This window comes from Camelina sativa, chromosome 14 (genome assembly GCF_000633955.1).
Source record: "Camelina sativa cultivar DH55 chromosome 14, Cs, whole genome shotgun sequence".
Lineage (NCBI taxonomy): Eukaryota > Viridiplantae > Streptophyta > Magnoliopsida > Brassicales > Brassicaceae > Camelina > Camelina sativa.
The window spans coordinates 16,968,919-16,990,631 of NC_025698.1; the positions used below are offsets into that span (position 1 = coordinate 16,968,919).

General features: G+C 35.0%; 6 protein-coding genes across 6 annotated transcripts; 2 read left to right on the forward strand and 4 right to left on the reverse strand.

The window, feature by feature from the left end:
- LOC109128688 lies at positions 1,258-2,072 on the forward strand. Its single transcript, XM_019235529.1, has 4 exons — positions 1,258-1,494; positions 1,594-1,658; positions 1,776-1,812; positions 1,926-2,072. The coding sequence occupies exons 1-4, from the start codon at positions 1,327-1,329 to the stop codon at positions 2,070-2,072; spliced, it is 417 nt and encodes a 138-aa protein (XP_019091074.1). The 5' UTR covers positions 1,258-1,326.
- Positions 3,819-4,530, reverse strand: LOC104741761 (GDSL esterase/lipase At1g31550-like). Its single transcript, XM_010462675.2, has 2 exons — positions 4,256-4,530; positions 3,819-4,167 (listed from the first exon to the last, which is right to left on the reverse strand). Exons 1-2 carry the CDS (start codon positions 4,518-4,520, stop codon positions 3,890-3,892), a joined length of 543 nt encoding a protein of 180 aa, XP_010460977.1. The 5' UTR covers positions 4,521-4,530; the 3' UTR covers positions 3,819-3,889.
- On the reverse strand, positions 4,894-6,835 carry LOC104741762 (GDSL esterase/lipase At1g31550-like). The gene is made up of 5 exons (XM_010462677.2): positions 6,486-6,835; positions 5,964-6,176; positions 5,722-5,870; positions 5,331-5,607; positions 4,894-5,242 (listed from the first exon to the last, which is right to left on the reverse strand). Exons 1-5 carry the CDS (start codon positions 6,730-6,732, stop codon positions 4,965-4,967), a joined length of 1,164 nt encoding a protein of 387 aa, XP_010460979.1. The 5' UTR covers positions 6,733-6,835; the 3' UTR covers positions 4,894-4,964.
- LOC104741763 (alkylated DNA repair protein alkB homolog 8-like) lies at positions 7,544-9,352 on the reverse strand. Its single transcript, XM_010462678.2, has 6 exons — positions 8,942-9,352; positions 8,731-8,832; positions 8,430-8,645; positions 8,076-8,348; positions 7,902-7,967; positions 7,544-7,825 (listed from the first exon to the last, which is right to left on the reverse strand). Exons 1-6 carry the CDS (start codon positions 9,260-9,262, stop codon positions 7,763-7,765), a joined length of 1,041 nt encoding a protein of 346 aa, XP_010460980.1. The 5' UTR covers positions 9,263-9,352; the 3' UTR covers positions 7,544-7,762.
- LOC104743698 (putative F-box protein At1g32660) lies at positions 9,582-10,942 on the forward strand. Its single transcript, XM_010464747.2, has one exon. It carries the CDS (start codon positions 9,716-9,718, stop codon positions 10,940-10,942), a length of 1,227 nt encoding a protein of 408 aa, XP_010463049.1. The 5' UTR covers positions 9,582-9,715.
- On the reverse strand, positions 16,432-17,458 carry LOC104743699 (agamous-like MADS-box protein AGL86). Its single transcript, XM_019235874.1, has one exon. It carries the CDS (start codon positions 17,430-17,432, stop codon positions 16,440-16,442), a length of 993 nt encoding a protein of 330 aa, XP_019091419.1. The 5' UTR covers positions 17,433-17,458; the 3' UTR covers positions 16,432-16,439.

Here is a 21,713-nt window from a genome sequence, read left to right on the forward strand (position 1 = left end):
TCAAAAAAATTATAAAGAATGATTCTCTTTTATTAAAGAAAATAATTCAAAACTAAACCTTCTTCTCACAATCTCTCAAACTCATAACTTATGCAACACATTTGCATCTCTTTCTAATATTTTTCAGTCAAGTCACTAATATCTCAAGTTTAATAACATGAGATTAAAAAAAATTCAATAAAGTGTACAAATGTTTCTACACATTACTAAAAGTATATCCATTACATCTATACACTTAATAATATGTAGAAACTTCTGTACACTTAATAAAGTATACATATATTTGTACATTTAATAAGGTATACAGACATCTATACATTTAATAATATGTATAGACACTTAGTAATATGTACAGACACTCGTACACTTAAATAAAGTGTATGGGTACAAAAGATATAGATAATATATTTAAAAATTATTAAACAAAATACATATCAAATTATAAGAAAAAAATATAGATTTTTTTGGTATCTGAAAAGTTTTCTAAAAAAAGATTATAATAACAACTATTTAAATAATTATCACAATTTTTCAATCTCACAAATGGGTCCTACATAACTCTCTTATCTCACACACACTCACACACAAACACTCTATTACCTATTTTGCCAATTATAAATAGTGTTTGTACTAAAACACTAATTAAATTTCCAAAATGTACTATAATGCCAACATACCCTAAAAAAAATCTGAAACCACACAAATTCAAAACATAAATATTAAATAGTTTAATTAAAAGTAAAAGCGTAAAAAAATAAACTTTCAAAATCAAATTTTTTGACCAGCATCACCATATATTTAGGGATTTTAAATTTTAAGCTACTAATTATATTATATTTTTTATCATTATATGTATCATAATTCTTATATTTTCAATTTCTTTATTTATTAAATTTTGAAATTATAAAAAAGAGTTTCCGTCGCGTTTACAAAACGGAAACGGAGTTTCCATCTTGTTTCTGTGACTTGTTTCCGAATTTCCACGAGTTTCAGTTTCTGAAACGTTTCAGAAACGGGAAACGCACCTCAAAAAGAGTTTCCATGCAACATAGGTTACTTGTCAAATATTTCTATATAAAATTTAAACAATAATAGAAAATTATAATTTGAACATGAAGAAAAATATAGCAAATCCTGTTATATATTTAAAAGAATCCTGTTATATATTTAAAAGATTTCTATCTAAAGACTAATTTTATTTATATAAATATCAAAGAGAAATCAAACCATAGGTAGTAAACACGTCAGTTTCTCGAACCCTCTCTCCCTCCCTCTCTCAAATTGAAATTCACAATAACAACACGATCTACACAAATTCCTGAAACGATGATGGCGTCGTTGCAGCGCCTGGTTCTGTCAAAGGCTCAATCTGCGCTTTCCTTGGCTAGAAGTCGAGGTTTCGCCACCGGTAATGGCTTCATTGTTCCTCGACGTCCACTCATGTACCGCCAAATTTCTCAATCCATTAAAGATTCAAAAGTTAAAGGTGTTGAGGTAACACATATATACCTTTCATAGTTTGTTTTTACGACGTAGAAATTGTGTTGATTTTTTCTTATGAAATCGTACTTGTATTAAAACCTCCTTTTGAAGAAACGTTTGAACCACTCCATCGACGGATCGATATCGCCAATAGAGAAGCTTCGAATCTCGGCAGGGTATGCATGTAATCAGTTTTTAGTTATTTTATTTTATTTGGCCTCTCACTGTTCTCAAACATCTTGTAATATGCTCTAAGCCGTTAACTAACATCACCTCTCTCACTTGAACAACAGAAATCAGAATGAGATGTTATTTCAAAATGTAATAGAGGTATATATAGCTTTCTCCTTTTAACTCATGCATCTTACACTTTACACCTTGACATCTAGAAGGATCATTCATTAGATATTATACATATAATACTTTTTTTCTGGGTGTTACAGGGATTAAGAGACAATCGTTTCTCCATAATATCTGCACGAAAAGATATGGTCAGAGGCCTCCGGTTGTTAACAGTTCCCCCGCTGACAGGGGCCGCACTCGCATTAGTATGGGATCCCGTGTTCAAAAGGAACGAGCCAACTTCTTAATTGCTTTAAAGGACTGTTTTCTTTTCTGTTACCCGATTTTTTTAGAATATTTGGTTTTCATGTTATGAATCCTTAACCCAGTTGATACATGCATACACAGGATGTTAAGTTTCTTTTTTTGAATAAAATGTAAAATTTATTCGAAAAAAAACTTTTTTACATCAAGGTGCAGCGTGTGTATATAAAAACTATGAACTGAAAATGTTTATATAAGTTAAAACTGTAGTGCTGTGAGGCTGGTCTTCTTCATCTTGATGCTAGCCAGACCGTCATACGACCGCTGTCTTGTATGGAGAGCAAGCGATTCCTGACTTGTCTATCGAGTTGTTTAATGAGAAAATTTGATGGAGTCGGTGGTTCACCATGGCGTCTATTATTCCGCTCCTTCCACAAGAAATGGACTGCAGCTTGAAACACATACCTTAGTAGGAACAGAGTATCCTTTCCTTGAGATGCGTCCGTTAAGAGTGTTAAAATGGTGTCCCAATCTGGAGAGAAAGCGGTCCTTAAGAGCGTCGAGGTGAGTCCTGTCCAGACATCCTTGGAGTAGGAGCAGGCGAAAAACAGATGGTTACGTGTTTCGTGCGGGTCGCGGCAAAAGACACAGGAGCCATCAACCTGTGTGTTCCATTTCTGCATTCGATCACCTGTCGTAAGACGGTTTAATATGGCAAGCCAGACCAAGAATGAGTACTTTGGTGTGGCATGGGAAAACCAAAAACCTGCATACCAACTCGTCTGCTGCTTACCAACTCGGATGGATTCCCATGTTTCCTTTGTTAGGAAGGTTGTTTTGTATTTGTCTCGCTTGCCTTTCCAAAGGACAATATCCTCTGTTTCCACCAAACCCCTGTTGCGCAAACTTTCGAGTGTTCCCTCAATTTGATTGAAGTAGTCAACTCTGTGACGTCTCGGTCTACTGAGCAGAGCTTCAGCTACAGTGGCATGTAAGTTTATACCCATGTCAATGCAGCCACGCTGACCTGCACTGCAACATCAATCAAGCGACCTAACTGCGATGTTAAGTTTCTTTTGAATGACATTTGAGATGTTAGTTTTTCATTCTCTTTTCTCTTCGTCTTTCTTTCCTTACTAATATCTATACGGATGTGTTCATCAACAGAGTTTTATACCGAAATATCTCATTCTTGGATATCAAATTATTTTAAAAGAGTTTTAGTTCTTTTAGATCACTTGCCTCGTTTAACAATAATCACTCTTTTAACGGGTATTTTACTTCCAAAGCTTGATCTCAATTGTTATATGTTCTGATATCAGTAAATCGTAATATGGAAAAGTGGGATTTCTTGAACCAATGATCATTTAATCGTAAATTTATTTGATTGCTAGGAAGTGGATGATTACAATTAGTGACCACGGAATTATCTTGTAGGAAGACTTTGATCTTTCTAAAATACATCACATGATTTAGTTAGTAACACTTGAACCACCCTCCCTCAGACAACAACACAATGTTACGAAAGTGAACACAAACATACAATTAGACCATACTCCTGTAAGCTGTAAAACCCCAAGTCCAGTCCATCAACAAGCTAAGATAGAGCCCATCTTAGCTGTAAAACCCCAAGTCCAGTCCATAGAGCCCATCTTAGCTTGTTGATGGACTGGACTTGGGGTTTTACAGCTTACAACTCCCTTTGTTTATAGTTAATCCAAGTTTAAAGTATTTCATACATATTAAGAAACCAAAATTAAATTTTATAATAAATGTATTAATTTTTGTGATTTAACTCTAAACGAATAGTACTCGAATTATTTGAGAACCGATTATAAATTTTGAGACAAACTTGCGTCAACTACTCATCAAATAATATTGTGTTTTCTAATGAATTCTTGTTCTTAATTTTGGAGCTGAGGCATGACCAATTGAAAGGAGGGGTCGCATATGGTCCTTTGAGTAATCCATCGGCCATCAACTTATATGCAGCCTCAGTCATATGAATGCCATCCCAGGCTACGTACTTTGAAGGATCGTTACAAGATTCCACTCCTACACTTCCACAACTTTGACTAAAGCTGAAGTTGTATGGTCTTCCTACACCGCAACAAGCGGACAAGGTTCCGTTTATGAATCCTGAAAATATCATTGATTTGGAAACTCGGTTAATACCGAATCAGTAAATTGGTTGTGGAGAGTTAGTGGAGGAATGAAGAAGGCTAACTGTATTTGGCTGGTTCTTGGCCAAGACTCAAGGAAGCATTGTAGTAGTCAGCATATATGATGTTGACATGAGGGTTGAGCTTCCTAAGTCTCTTGATTTCTACCTGAAGCTGCTCGCTGTGGTATTCTCCAAACTTGTTCGGCCATTTCAGACATCCTGTTAAAGGATCATATTCTTCCATGTTTGATGTTTGATATAATGTCAAATATGCTACTGAGCATCCAATAGGGAACCCTCCCGGCACCAGAAATGTTCTTCCCCCCATACCAATCAACTCCTGGANAGGAAGACTTTGATCTTTCTAAAATACATCACATGATTTAGTTAGTAACACTTGAACCACCCTCCCTCAGACAACAACACAATGTTACGAAAGTGAACACAAACATACAATTAGACCATACTCCTGTAAGCTGTAAAACCCCAAGTCCAGTCCATCAACAAGCTAAGATAGAGCCCATCTTAGCTGTAAAACCCCAAGTCCAGTCCATAGAGCCCATCTTAGCTTGTTGATGGACTGGACTTGGGGTTTTACAGCTTACAACTCCCTTTGTTTATAGTTAATCCAAGTTTAAAGTATTTCATACATATTAAGAAACCAAAATTAAATTTTATAATAAATGTATTAATTTTTGTGATTTAACTCTAAACGAATAGTACTCGAATTATTTGAGAACCGATTATAAATTTTGAGACAAACTTGCGTCAACTACTCATCAAATAATATTGTGTTTTCTAATGAATTCTTGTTCTTAATTTTGGAGCTGAGGCATGACCAATTGAAAGGAGGGGTCGCATATGGTCCTTTGAGTAATCCATCGGCCATCAACTTATATGCAGCCTCAGTCATATGAATGCCATCCCAGGCTACGTACTTTGAAGGATCGTTACAAGATTCCACTCCTACACTTCCACAACTTTGACTAAAGCTGAAGTTGTATGGTCTTCCTACACCGCAACAAGCGGACAAGGTTCCGTTTATGAATCCTGAAAATATCATTGATTTGGAAACTCGGTTAATACCGAATCAGTAAATTGGTTGTGGAGAGTTAGTGGAGGAATGAAGAAGGCTAACTGTATTTGGCTGGTTCTTGGCCAAGACTCAAGGAAGCATTGTAGTAGTCAGCATATATGATGTTGACATGAGGGTTGAGCTTCCTAAGTCTCTTGATTTCTACCTGAAGCTGCTCGCTGTGGTATTCTCCAAACTTGTTCGGCCATTTCAGACATCCTGTTAAAGGATCATATTCTTCCATGTTTGATGTTTGATATAATGTCAAATATGCTACTGAGCATCCAATAGGGAACCCTCCCGGCACCAGAAATGTTCTTCCCCCCATACCAATCAACTCCTGGATTCAACACAGTCCCAAAGCAACAAACATAGTTTTTAAAAACCTAATTAATCAAATCTATTTTACTCGTTATTGTGGCTTGCATATCAAGAATCCTATTAAATCTGTTACCGTAATGGCAGAAGAAATAGTACTAATCACAAACGGAACTAGCTCTTTGACCTCATCAAAGGGTCTGCTTTCGAAGAATGGGAAATTATAATCATTCGCTCCAATCTCTCCCATGAGAATCAGAGCATTTCCAATCATATCTCTACAATCTAAGAACAAATACAAGTGAGATCAAACCACTTAATTAAAAACAAATACATAATAATTACTCCACTAAAGTCGATCTTATAAGATTTCACTACCTGATGGCAAGCCACATAGATTTGGTAAACTCTCCTTGAAGATCTTAAGCTGAACTCCTAAACTGATGTTGTGAGGACAATGGTATCCTCTCTCCTCGAGAAAAGAACTTTCCAATGCCGTTGCTGAGGCTACAGCAAAATTAACTCCTTTCTCAAAGTTTCTATTCTTAAATCCGAAGTAAGGAGGAACATAAGGAAGCCCCAAAAATTCAGCTGTAAATAAAAAAAATTGGAGCATCACTTAACAGTTTACATTGTTAACTTGCAGTTCAAGAAAAAAAAAAGAAGATAAACATAGAAATATTTTACAGAAGAAACACTAACTTAACAAGAACCTACGCCAAAACAAGAAAACAGAACCAGAGTTTACATAAGACAAAAAGGAAAACGAAGAAAGAGCCCTTAGATCTATTACTACCTGAACAAGATTCTTTTCTAACACAAGGTTTTGTTTTCTTTGACTCTTCCGAGAGTTAAAAACACAGACTGATCACAGTCAATTACATAAAGAAAGAGAAGTACCAATGAAGTCAATGATGAGGCGGCCATCGGAGTAACGACCAGTTGGGTGGTGGAAGAAAGTTTCTCCGTACGGTGGAAACGCGCTCATAGGAAGATTGTTTCGGTCCGAGAGACCGAGCAAGTTCCCGGTGTCGGCAATCGAATCGCCGAAACTGATGATGGATTCGAAATTTCGGCATTGCGATTCCGAGCATACGATAGTGACAACAAAAAGAGCAGGTAAAAAGATCAGGCTAACTATCCCCATCAGCACATGAGAATCTAGCGACGCCAAGTGAGAGGTCACAACTCACAAGTGACTTTCTCACTTTCTATCTTGTTGTTTGTTTTGTTTTTGTTCTATTTTATTATGATTTGTTATTTTCCAAAACTAATACAACTAAATGTATAGTTGAATTGTGATTACTCAGTGAGTACTGTTTCTTGTTGCCTTATCAATAATAAGGGTGGGGCAAAGCAGTTCACTTTTTATGGCCTACAAAACTTTTGTATTTGTATCGTTTAAAACGGGTACTTTGACTTTGAAGTTTTAACCACCCTCTAGAAAATATCTATTTGCAACTGAGAAGTGGACGGAGTATAAGACAACTAGATTTGTTGCAAAAATACAATAAATTTGCTCTCTTCTCACCTAAATGCAAATTTTACACTGTGTCCACTCTTCGAACGTTAATACATTCACCAAACCACTAACAAGGACTCGGTTTCAATAAGCTTGTTTCAATAATATCATAGGGAATATAGTGAGTTCATATGTAGGATAAGTCATTAGTGTAAAGCTTGAGCTCATAAATGACCGTAATGTAATTTGAAGTATTTAGAAAAGTGAGACTGTGTCCATTGCTTCCGCCTATAACAATCGATGAACATGAAACACATTCATACCCAAAAATAAATCACTTGATGAAATATTAGAAACCGAAGTTAGGGTGTGGTTTTGCAAGTTGCCCATTGTTGCAATAGATCGTTTTAATTGTAATATTTTGTTGATTTTAGATGTAGTGTATAAAAGAGATATTGAACTGAAATAGAGGAAAATACAACAAATGAGAAGAAGATACTTGAGGAAGGTTGTTTCTTATATGAAAACATGATTGTGAACTTAGAACATTTGGAACAACGAGTAACAATTTGATTATCAAAACTAATAGTATTAACATTCAAATCTAGTCTAATAATTAAGAGTAAACAACTACAAAAATGATCATTTTTTCTTCTCCAAATGCATCTTGTCTATACCTAACATATTCTTCCTTTCATTTTTTCCTCTTCTTCAGTTATCTTTGTTGCTGAGAGTCGCAGTATTGTGGATAGTTACACCTGCAGGGATGATTTCTCACCTGCAAAAAAATTGAATTTATTGTCTCTCAACTGAAAAAGCACATAGTGGTCACAAGTATGTTTTCTATATATTACCTTTCGAATTGTGAAAGATACTCTTCTGGGACTCCTTCTAATAACTTTGTCCTTCACCTTGTCAATCTATTAGAGCACAGTACAACAGTTACCAACTAATAGAAATGCAGTAACAATATCATGGTGAGAGCCAAGGAGATATCCAAATGAAGATAGTGGTGATAAGAATACAACCTTGTGATGAGGAATGTAATGATTCCAAGCATAGCGTGCTTCCCCGGATAATAATAGCATAGATCGAGGAGGAAGATATAAGGCCTTCTTGATGCAAGAGGAGTCACCCAACTTCTCAGCATCAGCACTTGAGGCTTTCCATGTGGAAACAGAGTATTTTCTGAATTCCATTATACAAGGACCAGCTAAAGAAAGGCTGAAAATACAATCTTCAAATGCTGAATGTGTGTCAATGTGAGGCGATAAACCCACCCCAGATGGGTACTCATTTACCTGATATTTTCACAAAAATCCCTCAGCCTTCAATGTAATTAAAAACATATTAATATAACTACAGAGAGTGTGATGATGTACCGTTAATTGGTCCAAATCCAAACTTGACTGGTCGTTATCAAGGTTCGGGAACAACGAGATTCTTTCGAGTATAGGAGAAACAAACGATGGAAGCTCCCCGAGACGCTTCTTGGTATCAACATTTCTTGTCCCGTAACAAAACTCATATCCATAGTGTTGAACACGCCGTTTAGCAAGACCAATCCAAGGCCTAGCATCAACAGCTGCAAGCAATTGCTAATAAAGACAGGACCCAATAAGTATAACCACAAGAGGTTAAAAAATCAAACACCTTAAGCACCATTGCAAAAATACTATGTACCTGTTCTTCTTCTACACTGACAAATTCAGGTATTAGGAAAAGCCCTGGGATGTTCAACTCTGTATCAACTAAAGACACTGGAACACAATCATTCACCTGCGTCTACATGTTACAACCAACACATAAAGATCAAAACTTTGAGACCTATATAGAAACCTAATCATGATACGATAAGACCCATGAATGGATCCAGTATTGTAATTGGAAATACCTCGGAAGCTAATTGAAGAACTGAGTATCGAATATGCAAAGACCGTCCTTTAAGGTCCGGGCATGGACGACCACTCAAGGCTTCTAGAGCAGATTTCGCCGAGAAAGGATCGGCGAAAGATACGATGACGCGAACGCCGCTCTCGTCGGCTGCGTATACGCCTTTCACTTCACCGAAATCAGAGAACACCGCCGCGATTGCGTCGTGTGATAGTCCAACCGCCGGTCCACAATTTGCGACGTATAGGTTGGATGAATTTGGTTCTACGGCATCGGAGGAAGGTGATGACTGCGCCGGACGGACGAATCGTGGCTGAACCATTCTCGGAATAATTGACTGTAACTTTCTCCGATCGACTGAGGTGTTTTTGTTTCACGGCGAGTTATCTTCGCCGTAGGTTCAATAAAAACGACGACGTTTAAGTGTATAATGGGCCTCGAGGCCCATTTGACGTTGGCATGGCTAATTTTGTTTTGTTTCACTTTCTTTACTATTCATAAAACAAATAAATTTTGAGGAATATTTTTGTCTTTTTTTTTTTGTTGTTAGTCACCAAATTCACACTCTTGAAAGAAAAAGGTCAAGAGGAAAAAAATTGTAAAACAAAAATAAAATTGGGGCAAAAATGGTTAGGGTTTCGTCAGGAAGATGAGAGGGAGCCCAAGTTAGGTCAGAAATGGTTTCATTGCCTGTGAATTCTGTAGTGAAGGGCCACAAAAAGAAGTAAACCTCATTACCAATCGAGTCGAATCTAGGGTTTGCTTGGTAGGCGCCATGAAACGTAACCAGGATGAGGATGAGAAAGACACAAACCCAAGTAAGTCAGATTTTGATTCGCTCCCTCTTGATCTAAAGATGGCTATACTGACTAGAGTGCGTGCCAAGACTCTTATGAATTCCCGATGCGTGTCAAAGACGTGGTCATCCATCATCCGAAGCCATGGATTTATTGATTCCTACTTCTCTATGTCCTCGAAGCAGTCACGGTTTATAGTCGCTTTGAGTAATGGTGTATTAACCAACTCTGAGGAGAAGCTTACCTTCTTCTTCTCGTTTCAACACGACGAGGGAGAGGAGCATCAGTCTTCTTCTTTGGTACCCAGCTTCGAGATGGCAATTCCCGCCACCTTTGCATACTACAGACAATTTTTGGCTTCTCTCCATGGCATTCTCGCTGTGAAAGCAAACTCATGGATGATGATGTGTAACCCTAGCATGGAGCAAGTCGTTAAGTTACCTGGAGGTCCCACTCAGCCCACTGCTTCTTTTGTTGGATACGATCCGATTGATGATCAATTCAAAGCATTATCATGTTCTTCAAGAATTCTGAACGATTACATTGGTCATCTGGAGCACAAGGTATTAACAGTGGGAGGTGGTCAAGGATGGAGACCCATTAAAGGTACCCCTTTACCTTATAGGACGAGTTCAGCTAGTGTATGCATCAACGGTTTTCTGTACTATGTTGCTTTCTTCACCCAAACTACAGGTCAAGCTTTTGTGCGTTTCGATGTTAGATCTGAGAAACTAAGTTTCATCAAAGTACCTAGTGATGTTGTGCTAAGGGGGGACGAATCAATTTTCTTAGAATACAAAGGGAAGCTAGCTTCCATTGTGAGACACCCTTATGCTCGTTTCACTAGTTTTTATTTGTGGATACTAGAAGACGCCGAGAAACCTGAATGGTCAAAGCAAACATGTGTTATACCCTCCTCTGTGTGGGATGATATTGAGTGTGGTGAAATATCTTTTCCTGGCACCAACAAGGCTGGTGAGATCATTATCGCCCCAACTAAGTTGTCACGCAATGTTCGACCCTTCTACATTTTCTACTACAATGTTGAAACACAAAACATAAGAAGAGTTAGGCTCCTAGGAATTGGAGACAGTGAAGAGTTTAGGCGCTCTTATGGATTCCATGATAGACCCGAGGATTATTTTGTTCTGATCGCACATCAACACGTCGAGAGTCTTGGCTTTTTTAAAAATCCTCTAATTTAACTTGATTCCAAGGATCCTCTAATGTAAGAGAGCATTGAAAACTCTTGTCTTTTATTTTATTTTTACTTTTACTTTCAATATTTATTCAACAACTGAAGAACTCAAATCACTTACAATTTCTCCTCTAATGTAGAAAACCAATAAGTTATATGATCTTCACTTCTTTAGCAATAGACCAGAGGAAAATACAAAAACTCTTGTATAAATAGTAAAATAGGTACGTACGTGCTTTGTCTATCAATTTGGAACCTTGAAAATGAAACCATTTAGTCTTTCGTTTGTTCCCAAAGTGAAACCTTCTAGTATCATGCTTCTTTGTCTCTTTTTTCTGCTTCTTTGATTCACATCCTCTTTTTGTTTGGAAGCTTCTCGTATTACTCTTTTTTGAGCAAGACAAAAAAACAAGTAAGGTAGACTTAGATCTGCTCCCTCTTCAACAGATTACTTTTCTGACAAGAACACCGGCCAAGTCTCTTATGAAGTTGCGATGCGTGTCAAAGATGTGGTTTTTTATTATCCGAAGCCGAGGATTCATTGTTTCCTTCTTCTCCATTTCCTCGAAGCAATCGCGGTTTATAGTCGCTTTGAGTAACGGTGTATTCACCAACCCTGAGGAGAAGCTTTACCTTCTTCTCGTTTTTACAAGATGGAGAGGAGTCTTCTTCTTTGCTACCTAACTTCGAGATGGCAACTTGGCAAGTCCCACCAGCTTGTAATTGTGCCTACTAAAACTTATTTGCTTCTTTCAATGATATTTTCGCTGTTTAAGCACTATCTATGCATGTGGTTGATGAAATCCTAGCGGAGCAAGTCGCTAAGTTACCCAGTACCACAACTTTCGTGGGATACGATCCGATTTGATAATCTATATATACAAAGCCTATTATCCTTTCGTACAAGAATTTGGAACGATTCTAGTGGTCATATGCAGCACAAAGTGTATTAACATCAGGAGGTTGAAGCTTCTCGTATTTCTCTTCATTTCATGAAAACTGTAAATACTAAACTAAAATATAAAAACCTATATAATACACTTTCTTCTTCATTATTACCTTTAATAGTGATATTAATAATTCTATAAACATGAAATAGGAAACATTATCTGAATTTACATATGTGTCAAGTTATTGGTAAGGCATATGCATTTCTTCTTCTTCCACTTCAAATGTTAAAGGAGAAGAGTAACATAAAATTTTACTTTTTTGTCTTCCCCCATTAACGTATTTGATGTCTAGTAACTCTAGTTTAAGTCTTTATACAAAATCAGGTCATTAGGTGCATAAATTTCGATCGATATTTCCTGGAAAAAAACCATCATTAGAATTAAATTTTTGTAATGTACGATAATGTTCCATCTCCATCTAAAGGTGCTTCGATAGATGGAACTAGAATGAAATATGAGTTAGTCAAAAAATGTCACATGAATAAGCCAATAGTGTCAAACTCATCTATTGTCTTTTTGTCCAGCAAAAACAAAAACTGTCACATAATCATAAGCCAATTGTGTAAAACTCATCAGTACTCATTCAGTATCCATATATATATATAAAATCGTTATTGGTGTTAATTAAAAACAGTTGGCTCCTTCTTCATTTACTCATACAACCCCTCTAAAATGACCATTCAACCGGTGGTGACTGCCTTTCCATCTCCAGTTCGTTAGCATCTTCGGGTCTCTTGTCTAGATGTTTTCTTTTAATTATGCCCTGGATTTAGTTGTGTGGGAGGTGTGGTTAGCGGCACATTGAGTATTTGCTGTTGTTTGCGTTTGCTTTGAGCTCTCGAGGATCTATAAAGGCTAGGGCGTTCGGTGTAGCGTTTATTTGCTATTGTTTAATTTAGCTCTGTACTAGCCGACTTCGGAAAACACATATTAGATCTTGAAAGATTTTTCGTCATTTAAATATTTCAACTATTGAGAGGAAAAATCTAACACCCATATTTCGTTATTTATACCTTTCAATAAGGAGGAATATCTTGATTTATTTCCATCTTTTGTACCTAACGAAGCAACGAAGAGTTTAGAATATATTTCAACTATTTTGTACCTAATGAGACAGTGAAGAGTTTAGGTGCTCTTTATGGATTCCATGATAGACCCGAGGATTATTTTGCTCTGATCGCACATCAACACGTCCAGCTTTTTGAAAAATCCTATAACTTAAATTGATTCCAAGGATCCTCTAATTTAAGAGAGCATTGAAAACTCTGCCTCTTATTTTGTTTTTACTTTTACTTTTACTTTCAATATATATATAATCGATAGTAGAATTCTTTGGATATGGTGCTGACCAATGTAGAAAACCAATCTATATAATTCATCATCATCAAACAAGTAGAAATTGTAATCATGATCAAATCTTTGCCAAAAAGAGATTTTAAAAAAATATTTAATTGATGAACAGAATCAAATAATCATATACACCAAGCCAAAAAAAAACAAAAATTATCTCTGAAAGTTATATGATCTTCATTCCTTCAGCAATTGACCAGAGGAAAATACAAAAACACTTGTATAAATAGCAAAATGGCTACGTGCTTTGTCCTTCAATTTGGAACCTTCAAAAAATGAAACACTTGTCTTAGTCTTTCTTTTGTTCCCATAGTGGAGCCTTTTAAGTTCTAACTCCTTCAGAGTCTTCTCCCGACTAGGTCTGAAATGTGGTATGTGGTAAATGTGGAATCATCATAGCTTACCCAAGCTGGCTCGTTAATTAATTAGGCCCAGAAAGAGGTTTGATTACCCCCATTAATTTATAGTCCAAAAGAATGTCCAATTCCATCAAAATAGCTAAAAAAAAGAGTATTATCTTGAGAGGGCGTGATGGATTCTGTCGAGATAATAACTATTCTTCTATCTATTATCTCAAGGAGGCGTGTGGAGAAAAGATCCCACATCGGAAAAATGTGAAGAACTTGAGTAATATTTAAATGATTATGGTCAATCCACTCATTGTCAATTGGTTTTGAATTATAATCCCACAATAAAACCTGAATTTTACATGGTATCAGAGCCATGTTATCCTCATGAATCTAGATTAATGCTTCCTCATTAAAGTCTTTGTGAACAAGAACCTTTGGTGGAGAAGACATGTGAGACGGTGAAGACGGAGATGATGAAAATGATGTGATATTTGGATTTGTTTTCACGTTTGATTTTTAGTGAAAGAGTTAATGGGTTTTAGATTTTGGTTAGTATCCGTAGTTTATTTATTTCTAATAATTTAATTAATGGGACTTTGGTTTTGTGCTTTAAGAGTACCCTCATATGGTTTTTTTTAATTAAATTAGTTTAGGGATTTCTTTTTGCAATAACTAATCAGGGTTTTTTCTTTTATTTAAATTAATGATTATGGTTCAAGGCTTTATTGTTTACATGGGTTTGAATTATAAATTTTTCTGAGTTGTTTAGAACACTTATGTTTTCAGGTCAATTTCTTTTTAGTCCGATTTGTGGACTGTCCGAGATTACGATAATTATTTGTGGAGATTGCACGATTTACATCCACGAGACGTTGTTATTCTTTTTTATCAAAGACCGAACACGAACTGAAGTTTTACCCCTATTTTCAAAATTAAGTTTATGCCTGGAGGAGTTTGTTGACATGATTTGTTTGTCCTTGACAAGTGTCCACGACATACGTGTTTCGTTTTTTTATTACAAAGTTTGCGTATTGCGTACCATGTTCGTCGTGCAAAAGAGTATTGGTGTATGGACTGAGTTCATGTTGGGCTTTGTTGATGCGGTTATTATAAACCGTTGTAACCCTAAGAGTTGGGTGTTATATAAACCTTTCTATCATTGATTAAGAAAGACAACGCAATAATAAATACTTTTCCCCAAAACCCTTCTCTAGTTTCTACAATTTACATGCAACCTTCTTAAATGCAAACGGTTAGACCAATACAACAAGAGTTACATTCTAGTTTACTGTCAAAAACTATTTTATGGTTCTTTAACAATAATTAAAAAAAATCAGATATGGTTTCAAGACATTTAAAAAGATTAGAACTAAAAAAGTAACATGTTCATGTCAAACAAAAGAAAGTTAAAGAATCAATAGGAATCAAGTATGAACAAAAAGTAACATTTTCATTAAATAATTTCAGAATTATGGAGAAGTGTATACTTCCCAGTAAAGATCAAAATATGTATTTATCCAAAAAAAATCAAAAACTGTAAACTCAATTAAAATTTTGTTAAGTTTAATTTTTTTGATAACTATGCTCTGTTTCATGTTTTAAAATTTTTTTTTTGTCTCTGTAAACAAAAAATATATATTTATTTACTTTTATTTTTTTAAGAAGGATAAAATAAGATGTGGAGATTCTCCGACCGTATTTAAATTCTTTCTTCCATTTTTTTAATTGAAAATTTAAATGGTATGTTAACATATTTCAGTCAATGATAATGACATTGGTGAGATTTGTTTCGGTTTTTGGTGTTATGTTCCTTTTTCTTATTGGTTTGTTTTAGGAATGAATGAATATTAAAAATAATTTTCTATCTTTTCTCTTCTTTCTAAACAGTAACATTTTGAGAAAGAGTACTTTTTCTCTCGGGAAAACAGTAGCCTACCTTCTCACTGAACTTGTCTAGTGTGCCTCTTTATTGTTATATTTATAGAAATCAGTTCATAGTCTGATGCCTGCTTTCAGAATCTAACCAATACATGATAGGCCATGTGCACTTTGTTAGTATGTGGACATGGCCTATCATGTATTGGTTAGATTCTGAAAGCAGGCATCAGACTATGAACTGATTTCTATAAATATAACAATAAAGAGGCACACTAGACAAGTTCAGTGAGAAGGTACATCAGACTATGAACCCATTCATTTTGTTCTACTCTGCGATGGTTTTAAGAAAAGCCATTTTCCTTTTGATTCATCTTCTCCTCTTACAAAAGTATTCAAGTTTCAAGGCATCCAAGCACGAGCCTCAGTGATGGTAACAGACATAGTGCATGCCCTAGCTAACGTCAACTTTCAAAGGGTTACATAGTTCAAATTCAGCATGACCAAACTTTTTATAATTAAAATTTCGATACATTATCTTTTTTTTTTGTCAACATTTTGATATTTGTCCTTAAATATCAAAGGTAGAGGACTAGAAAGTTAAAAACATCATCAAATATTTGTCCTTTGAAATGAACAAACACAAATGCAAACAATTGACACTTCACTTATTAGAAATCCACATCTTCTGATGAAAGACCATTGATGTCATCAGGAGCATAAACACCCGCAATGGTGTTGGTGTTGATGGAAGGCATGTGACCAGTTGTAGCAAAATCCATGGTTGGTAGCTGGTGATAGTTGACGTTCATAAGAGGGTTGTGAGCATGCTCTTCATCATAACCCATTTGTTGAGGATGTCCCATCAAGAGATTCATAAATGATCCCTGTGGATACGAAGGCTGAACTGGATCCAAACTCATATCCTGCTGCAAATTCATATCATAGATTCCATGTTNTAGAAATCCACATCTTCTGATTAAAGACCATTGATGTCATCAGGAGCATAAACACCCGCAATGGTGTTGGTGTTGATGGAAGGCATGTGACCAGTTGCAGCAAAATCCATGGTTGGTAGCTGGTGATAGTTGACGTTCATAAGAGGGTTGTGAGCATGCTCTTCATCATAACCCATTTGTTGAGGATGTCCCATCAAGAGATTCATAAATGATCCCTGTGGATACGAAGGCTGAACTGGATCCAAACTCATATCCTGCTGCAAATTCATATCATAGATTCCATGTTGAATCTGATCATCAAGATTCATGGGAGTATGGTGTTGAACCGAGCCAACAGGAACATGTTGTTGAACCAACGATTCATGCTGATTCGGAATCGGATTCATAGTCATACCGTCATACGGAAAATAACCATAAAATCCATTAAGTTCAGTTACCATAGATGCATCCGCAGTAACAGGATGACCAGTAACCTCAACAGCAGGAGAATCTGCACCAGCAACTGGAGAAGGAAGAAGGAGAGTGGAGGAAGAGGAGGACTCACCAATCTGCACCACCTTCATCCTGGAATCAAGCTTCTTGATATAGCCACCAATATAAGATCTCAGATCTTGAAGGTCCGTTGCATCATACGGGTGCTGATTCATCTTGCCTTCGAGACAATAAAACATAAATTGTCTAAGCTGAGCCTCTCGGTTATCACTACGCACCTTTTCCACTTGCTTCTCTGCTTTGGTGATTTGGCGACGCAAATAGGTCTCGTGATTAAACATATACTTGCACTGATTTTCCACCGGTAACTCCATAACCTTCGAAACCACCTCTTGGACGCCTTCCCTTGACGGCCACACCACCGGATTCTCGTACGGGCTGCAGATTACCGCACAGGCTTTCACACCGCAAAGAGTCGTGAGCTCATGGAGTTTCTTCGTTATCCCTGCCTTCCTCTTCTTGAATGATTGTTTCCTCAAGTAGTTGTTAGCTATGAGCGATAACTTAAACCTCGACCTCATCTTTCTTTGCCCTTTTTTTTTTTGTGTGTGTGTGTGGTGTTGTGTTTAGATGTTTGGCTATGAAGGCTCTATTTATATTACTAACGAAACGGGTGCATGTAGTCAGGTGACTTGCTGCTTAGCTGGACTCATTAATACGAAGATATAGCAGTAAAGATTTGTTTTGAATTTTATTAATTGAGAGGGCCACTAATTATAGCTTTTGTTATGACTTTAAAATTGAACTTTAAGGTTTTGTTTTTTTTTTACTATAAGAATGGGCTATCTTCGTCTATTACTCTCATTTTCCTTATAAAGGTGCATTCAAGCTTTGTTGATAAACTATGAAATTTTGTTTTAGAATATAGTACTATTATATCTTCAAGAAAAATCTTCAATATAAATGTAAAAGTCATGGGTATATAAAAGCTCACATGTTTTGTTATCTATAATAAAATTACTTTGAGAAATTATGTAACACGGCTCTCATGAAATATTTTATTACGCGAGAAATTTTTTTGAAAAAAAATGTAACGTGTATCTTATGAAATATTCAAAAGTCAGCTAAATGTTTAGTACAAATAAATAAAGTCAATAGAATAAAATTTCTAAACCAATATAACTAGATCATAGAAAATTATTAAATATATATATATATATATATTACATTTAGTATGTAAAAGTTAATATACAAACATATTTTACGTCTATAATTTGAAATTACATAATAATAAATGAAAATAATAATAAATATTTAGAGAAAACTTTTGTAATAAAATCACAGAGTAGTTATGAAAATACAACTTTTAATAAATATACATATATAACACAAAATCTGACACGGCCAAAAAGTTTCATGTACTTTCGTTTAAGTTGGGGTACATATATAAGTTGATTTCAATTAAAATTAGCAAAGTGTGTAATTGGGGTAAACTAACCTTTTTCATACATTATTATATGATTTTTTACTTACACACTAAGGGGAGGTATTGGTTTATGATTTAGAAAGAATTTTAATGACTTTATGTTCTTGCTGATTGTTAGAATCATAGAAAATTGAAAGTTAAAAATGAAGGATTCTAAGAGATTGTTTAGGAAGTTTTTTAAAATCTTGATGATTTGTTTTTTCTAATCTTGTAAAATCTTTCTATTTGATGAAAGATTTTTCATGACTTTTGTTGTGAAGGAAATGATATAAAATCTTAAACCAATAACATAAAATTTGAATTCATTAACAATCTAAGATTCTTTTGTTTTACTTGAATAACATAAAACTTTTAATGACTTTATAAAACTCTTAATCCAATAACACTAGATTTATCAAGATTTTAGATAACTTTTTACAAATCCACAACCAATAACACCAAATTTTTAAAGAGTTTTTAAAAGTCTTGATTGAATAACAACATATTTTACCTAACTTTTAAAGTCATTAAAATTTTTTCTAAATCCTAAACCAATACCTCCCCCTAACATATCTATGTTGTGTCATACAAACGTATGAAAACATTACATGTGTAAGTTATGATAATCATAGTATTTTAGAGAGCTTTTTGTTGCATTTTTTCCGTTTTTAGGATATAAATATTTATTGCATTTTTTTAAAAAATTACCAGCTAATTATGAAGAGTAAATTAGTTGTAATTAACAGCTAATCACTATTTTCTCTCTAGCCACTTGTAGTATCAAGAAAAAAATGGAAAGAGAATCCCACTGTGCATTGTACTGCATTTCGTTTGACAGGTAATCATATTACTAAATGTATTTACAAAATATAAATTATTTATTTATTCGTATTTTCTTGAAATAGTTTGTTTGACTAGAAATTAAATATTACATGAAGAGACCGGTATATAATGTGATCCAAATACAGCTTTGAAATCATATTTTTTAATCTTGAATAATTTTATTAAGTTGACAAAAAATGAGTTTCTTAGTTTTTTTAAAAAAGGAGTGATTTTATTATTTATCTATTAGTTATTTAAAATACAGTGAAGCTATCCATTCAAAAATTAAAAGCATAAAATGAAAAAGTAAGAAATGTATATAGTAAAACGATAAAATATAAATTCTAAAATATTGTAAATAAGACGATCCAATAGTGGCTTTAAAAATTATGTCCTCAAATTATTAATAAAATACAGTGCCGCTCCTTAAATCATTAAAATTGAATCAGTTTTAAATAAACAATGTCATTAAATAATTATAACATCAATTAGTATAATTGATGCTAAGTCGTTTATTTGCTTCACTTATAAATAAGTAATTTAAAATTACATCACTTATTTTTTTTACATCGTAAGAATAAAGTCTGCTTGCACTTTCAGTCTTGCTGGTGACTTCATTAGAAGCACCAGGCGTAAGGTAGTTCAGAGGAGAGTCACAAAGCGTGATAAATTGGATGTCACTAGCAACTTAGCAAGACTGAACTGCAAGCAGTTTTTCTTGTTCTTTTTAAGAGGAGCATCAGACGGTGCAGTTATGAACAAAATTGCATGTATTGATAATACTTCAACAGCATGTTGTTAATACATTTACAATATCTCAAGCTTCAAAATTTGAACCCCTCAAAAGTAAAGGAGAAGCATCAAACGGCACTTTACTCAGACACCACAGTCTACTGCTTCTAATTGGAGTTGTATTCACTGAACTGGCCTTAGCATCTGCAAACAAAAAATCTAAACCAGTCTCTGTCCCATCATCTTTGTTCATGTCTTCTGTTAAAGAATGCCTTACACGGGACGAAAGCAAAGGCCTCTCAGGTGTTCTATAAGGGTCACTTGAGCCAAGGAAGCAACTCAGTGGCGTAGGAGAGTTGGGGTTGCTTAAAGAATCTTCTTTCAAGATTTCTCCCATTCTTGAAAGAATCCGGAATGCTAGATTCGCGAGTGTTCGGGAATATGCCTCAAGAATCGTATGACCAATGTCCTGTAAATAAAAGTATGATATGTTTCAGCCTTTCAGGATATGGGAGTAAGAAAGAGATATGAAGATGTAAGTAGCTAGTAGTTCTGTTTATGTTTTACCTTGCCATATTAGCTCTTTGTGGCATCAAGAAACGAGAAAATGAGATTAAGGTATTTAGTTTTGATCTGACTTCTAAGAGCATGTACAGTGGATAGAGACTTCCACATTCTTTCAAATATATTATTTTAATATCTATTATTCTATTTAATTATTTATTTAAATTTTAAATAAAAAATAAAAATTACAAACAATTACATATTGACACATGTGAAAGCAGTCTCTCAAGAGGTTCTCAAATGTTCTAAAATGAGAATCGATTCTATTCTCTCTCTTTTATTATTATTTTTTTTTGCTCCTTATTTTTTTTTTAATATATTGTTGAGAACACATGTGAGAGACTACTACTGTTTATGCTCTAAGCGCTTCTGCTCGGTTCAAGAGTTACTCATTAATGCGAAGTAAAATAAAACTTGATTTTCAAATGATGTTGTGTGTTTTTGTTCTGTTTCTTCAAGTAATGTATTATTTTGTGTGTTTGTTGTTTCTCTCGGGAGCTTCAGTATGGTATAAGGTCATCATGTAATGATACATTTTATTTTATCTTGATCTTGGATTTCTTCTTGTTTTATATTAATGTGGAGATGAGTTCTCTCTATCAGATTTTATTTTGAAAATTTTTTTCTATGGTAGGTTTTTTGGACTTCAAAGCCATTTAATTTTCCTTTTGATTCATCTTCTCCTCTTACAAAAGTATCCATGTTTCAAGGCATCCAAGCACGATCCTCAATGATGGTTTCAGACATAGTGCATGCCCTAGCTAACGTCAGCTTTCAAGGATTACATAGTTCAAATTCAGCACCCTAGCAAAATTTCTATACTGGTGAGTTGTGAGGTTCCATTCTAGAATAGCTCATGGAATGGAACCCAATCAAGAGAAGTGCACGAGTCGAGGATCTTGTCAGGAACAAGTTCTTGAAATATGGACGAAACCTCGCGACTGAACTTGACGGTAACCTCGAGAGTATCTCGATAATGAGATCAGTTGGGATAGAATCTGATATTTCTCCTCTTTCCATGATCATTGTGTTGTATTTTCTTATCTGATGGTGATGGGGAGAGATAGAGTACGAAACTTCGCCTAGGGCAAACTTATTCAGTTCGATTTCGGTTCAAAGGCATAAACCGATCAGTAACCTTTTGTTATTCACTTTGATTCTCGGTTCGTTACGAGTTCAGACCGGTAAAACTCAACATACTCCGTTCGTTTTCGCAAATCAAATTCAGTTTCACAAAACTGTGGCGTAGGTTCTTTTATTTTCTAGGTACACTTGATGC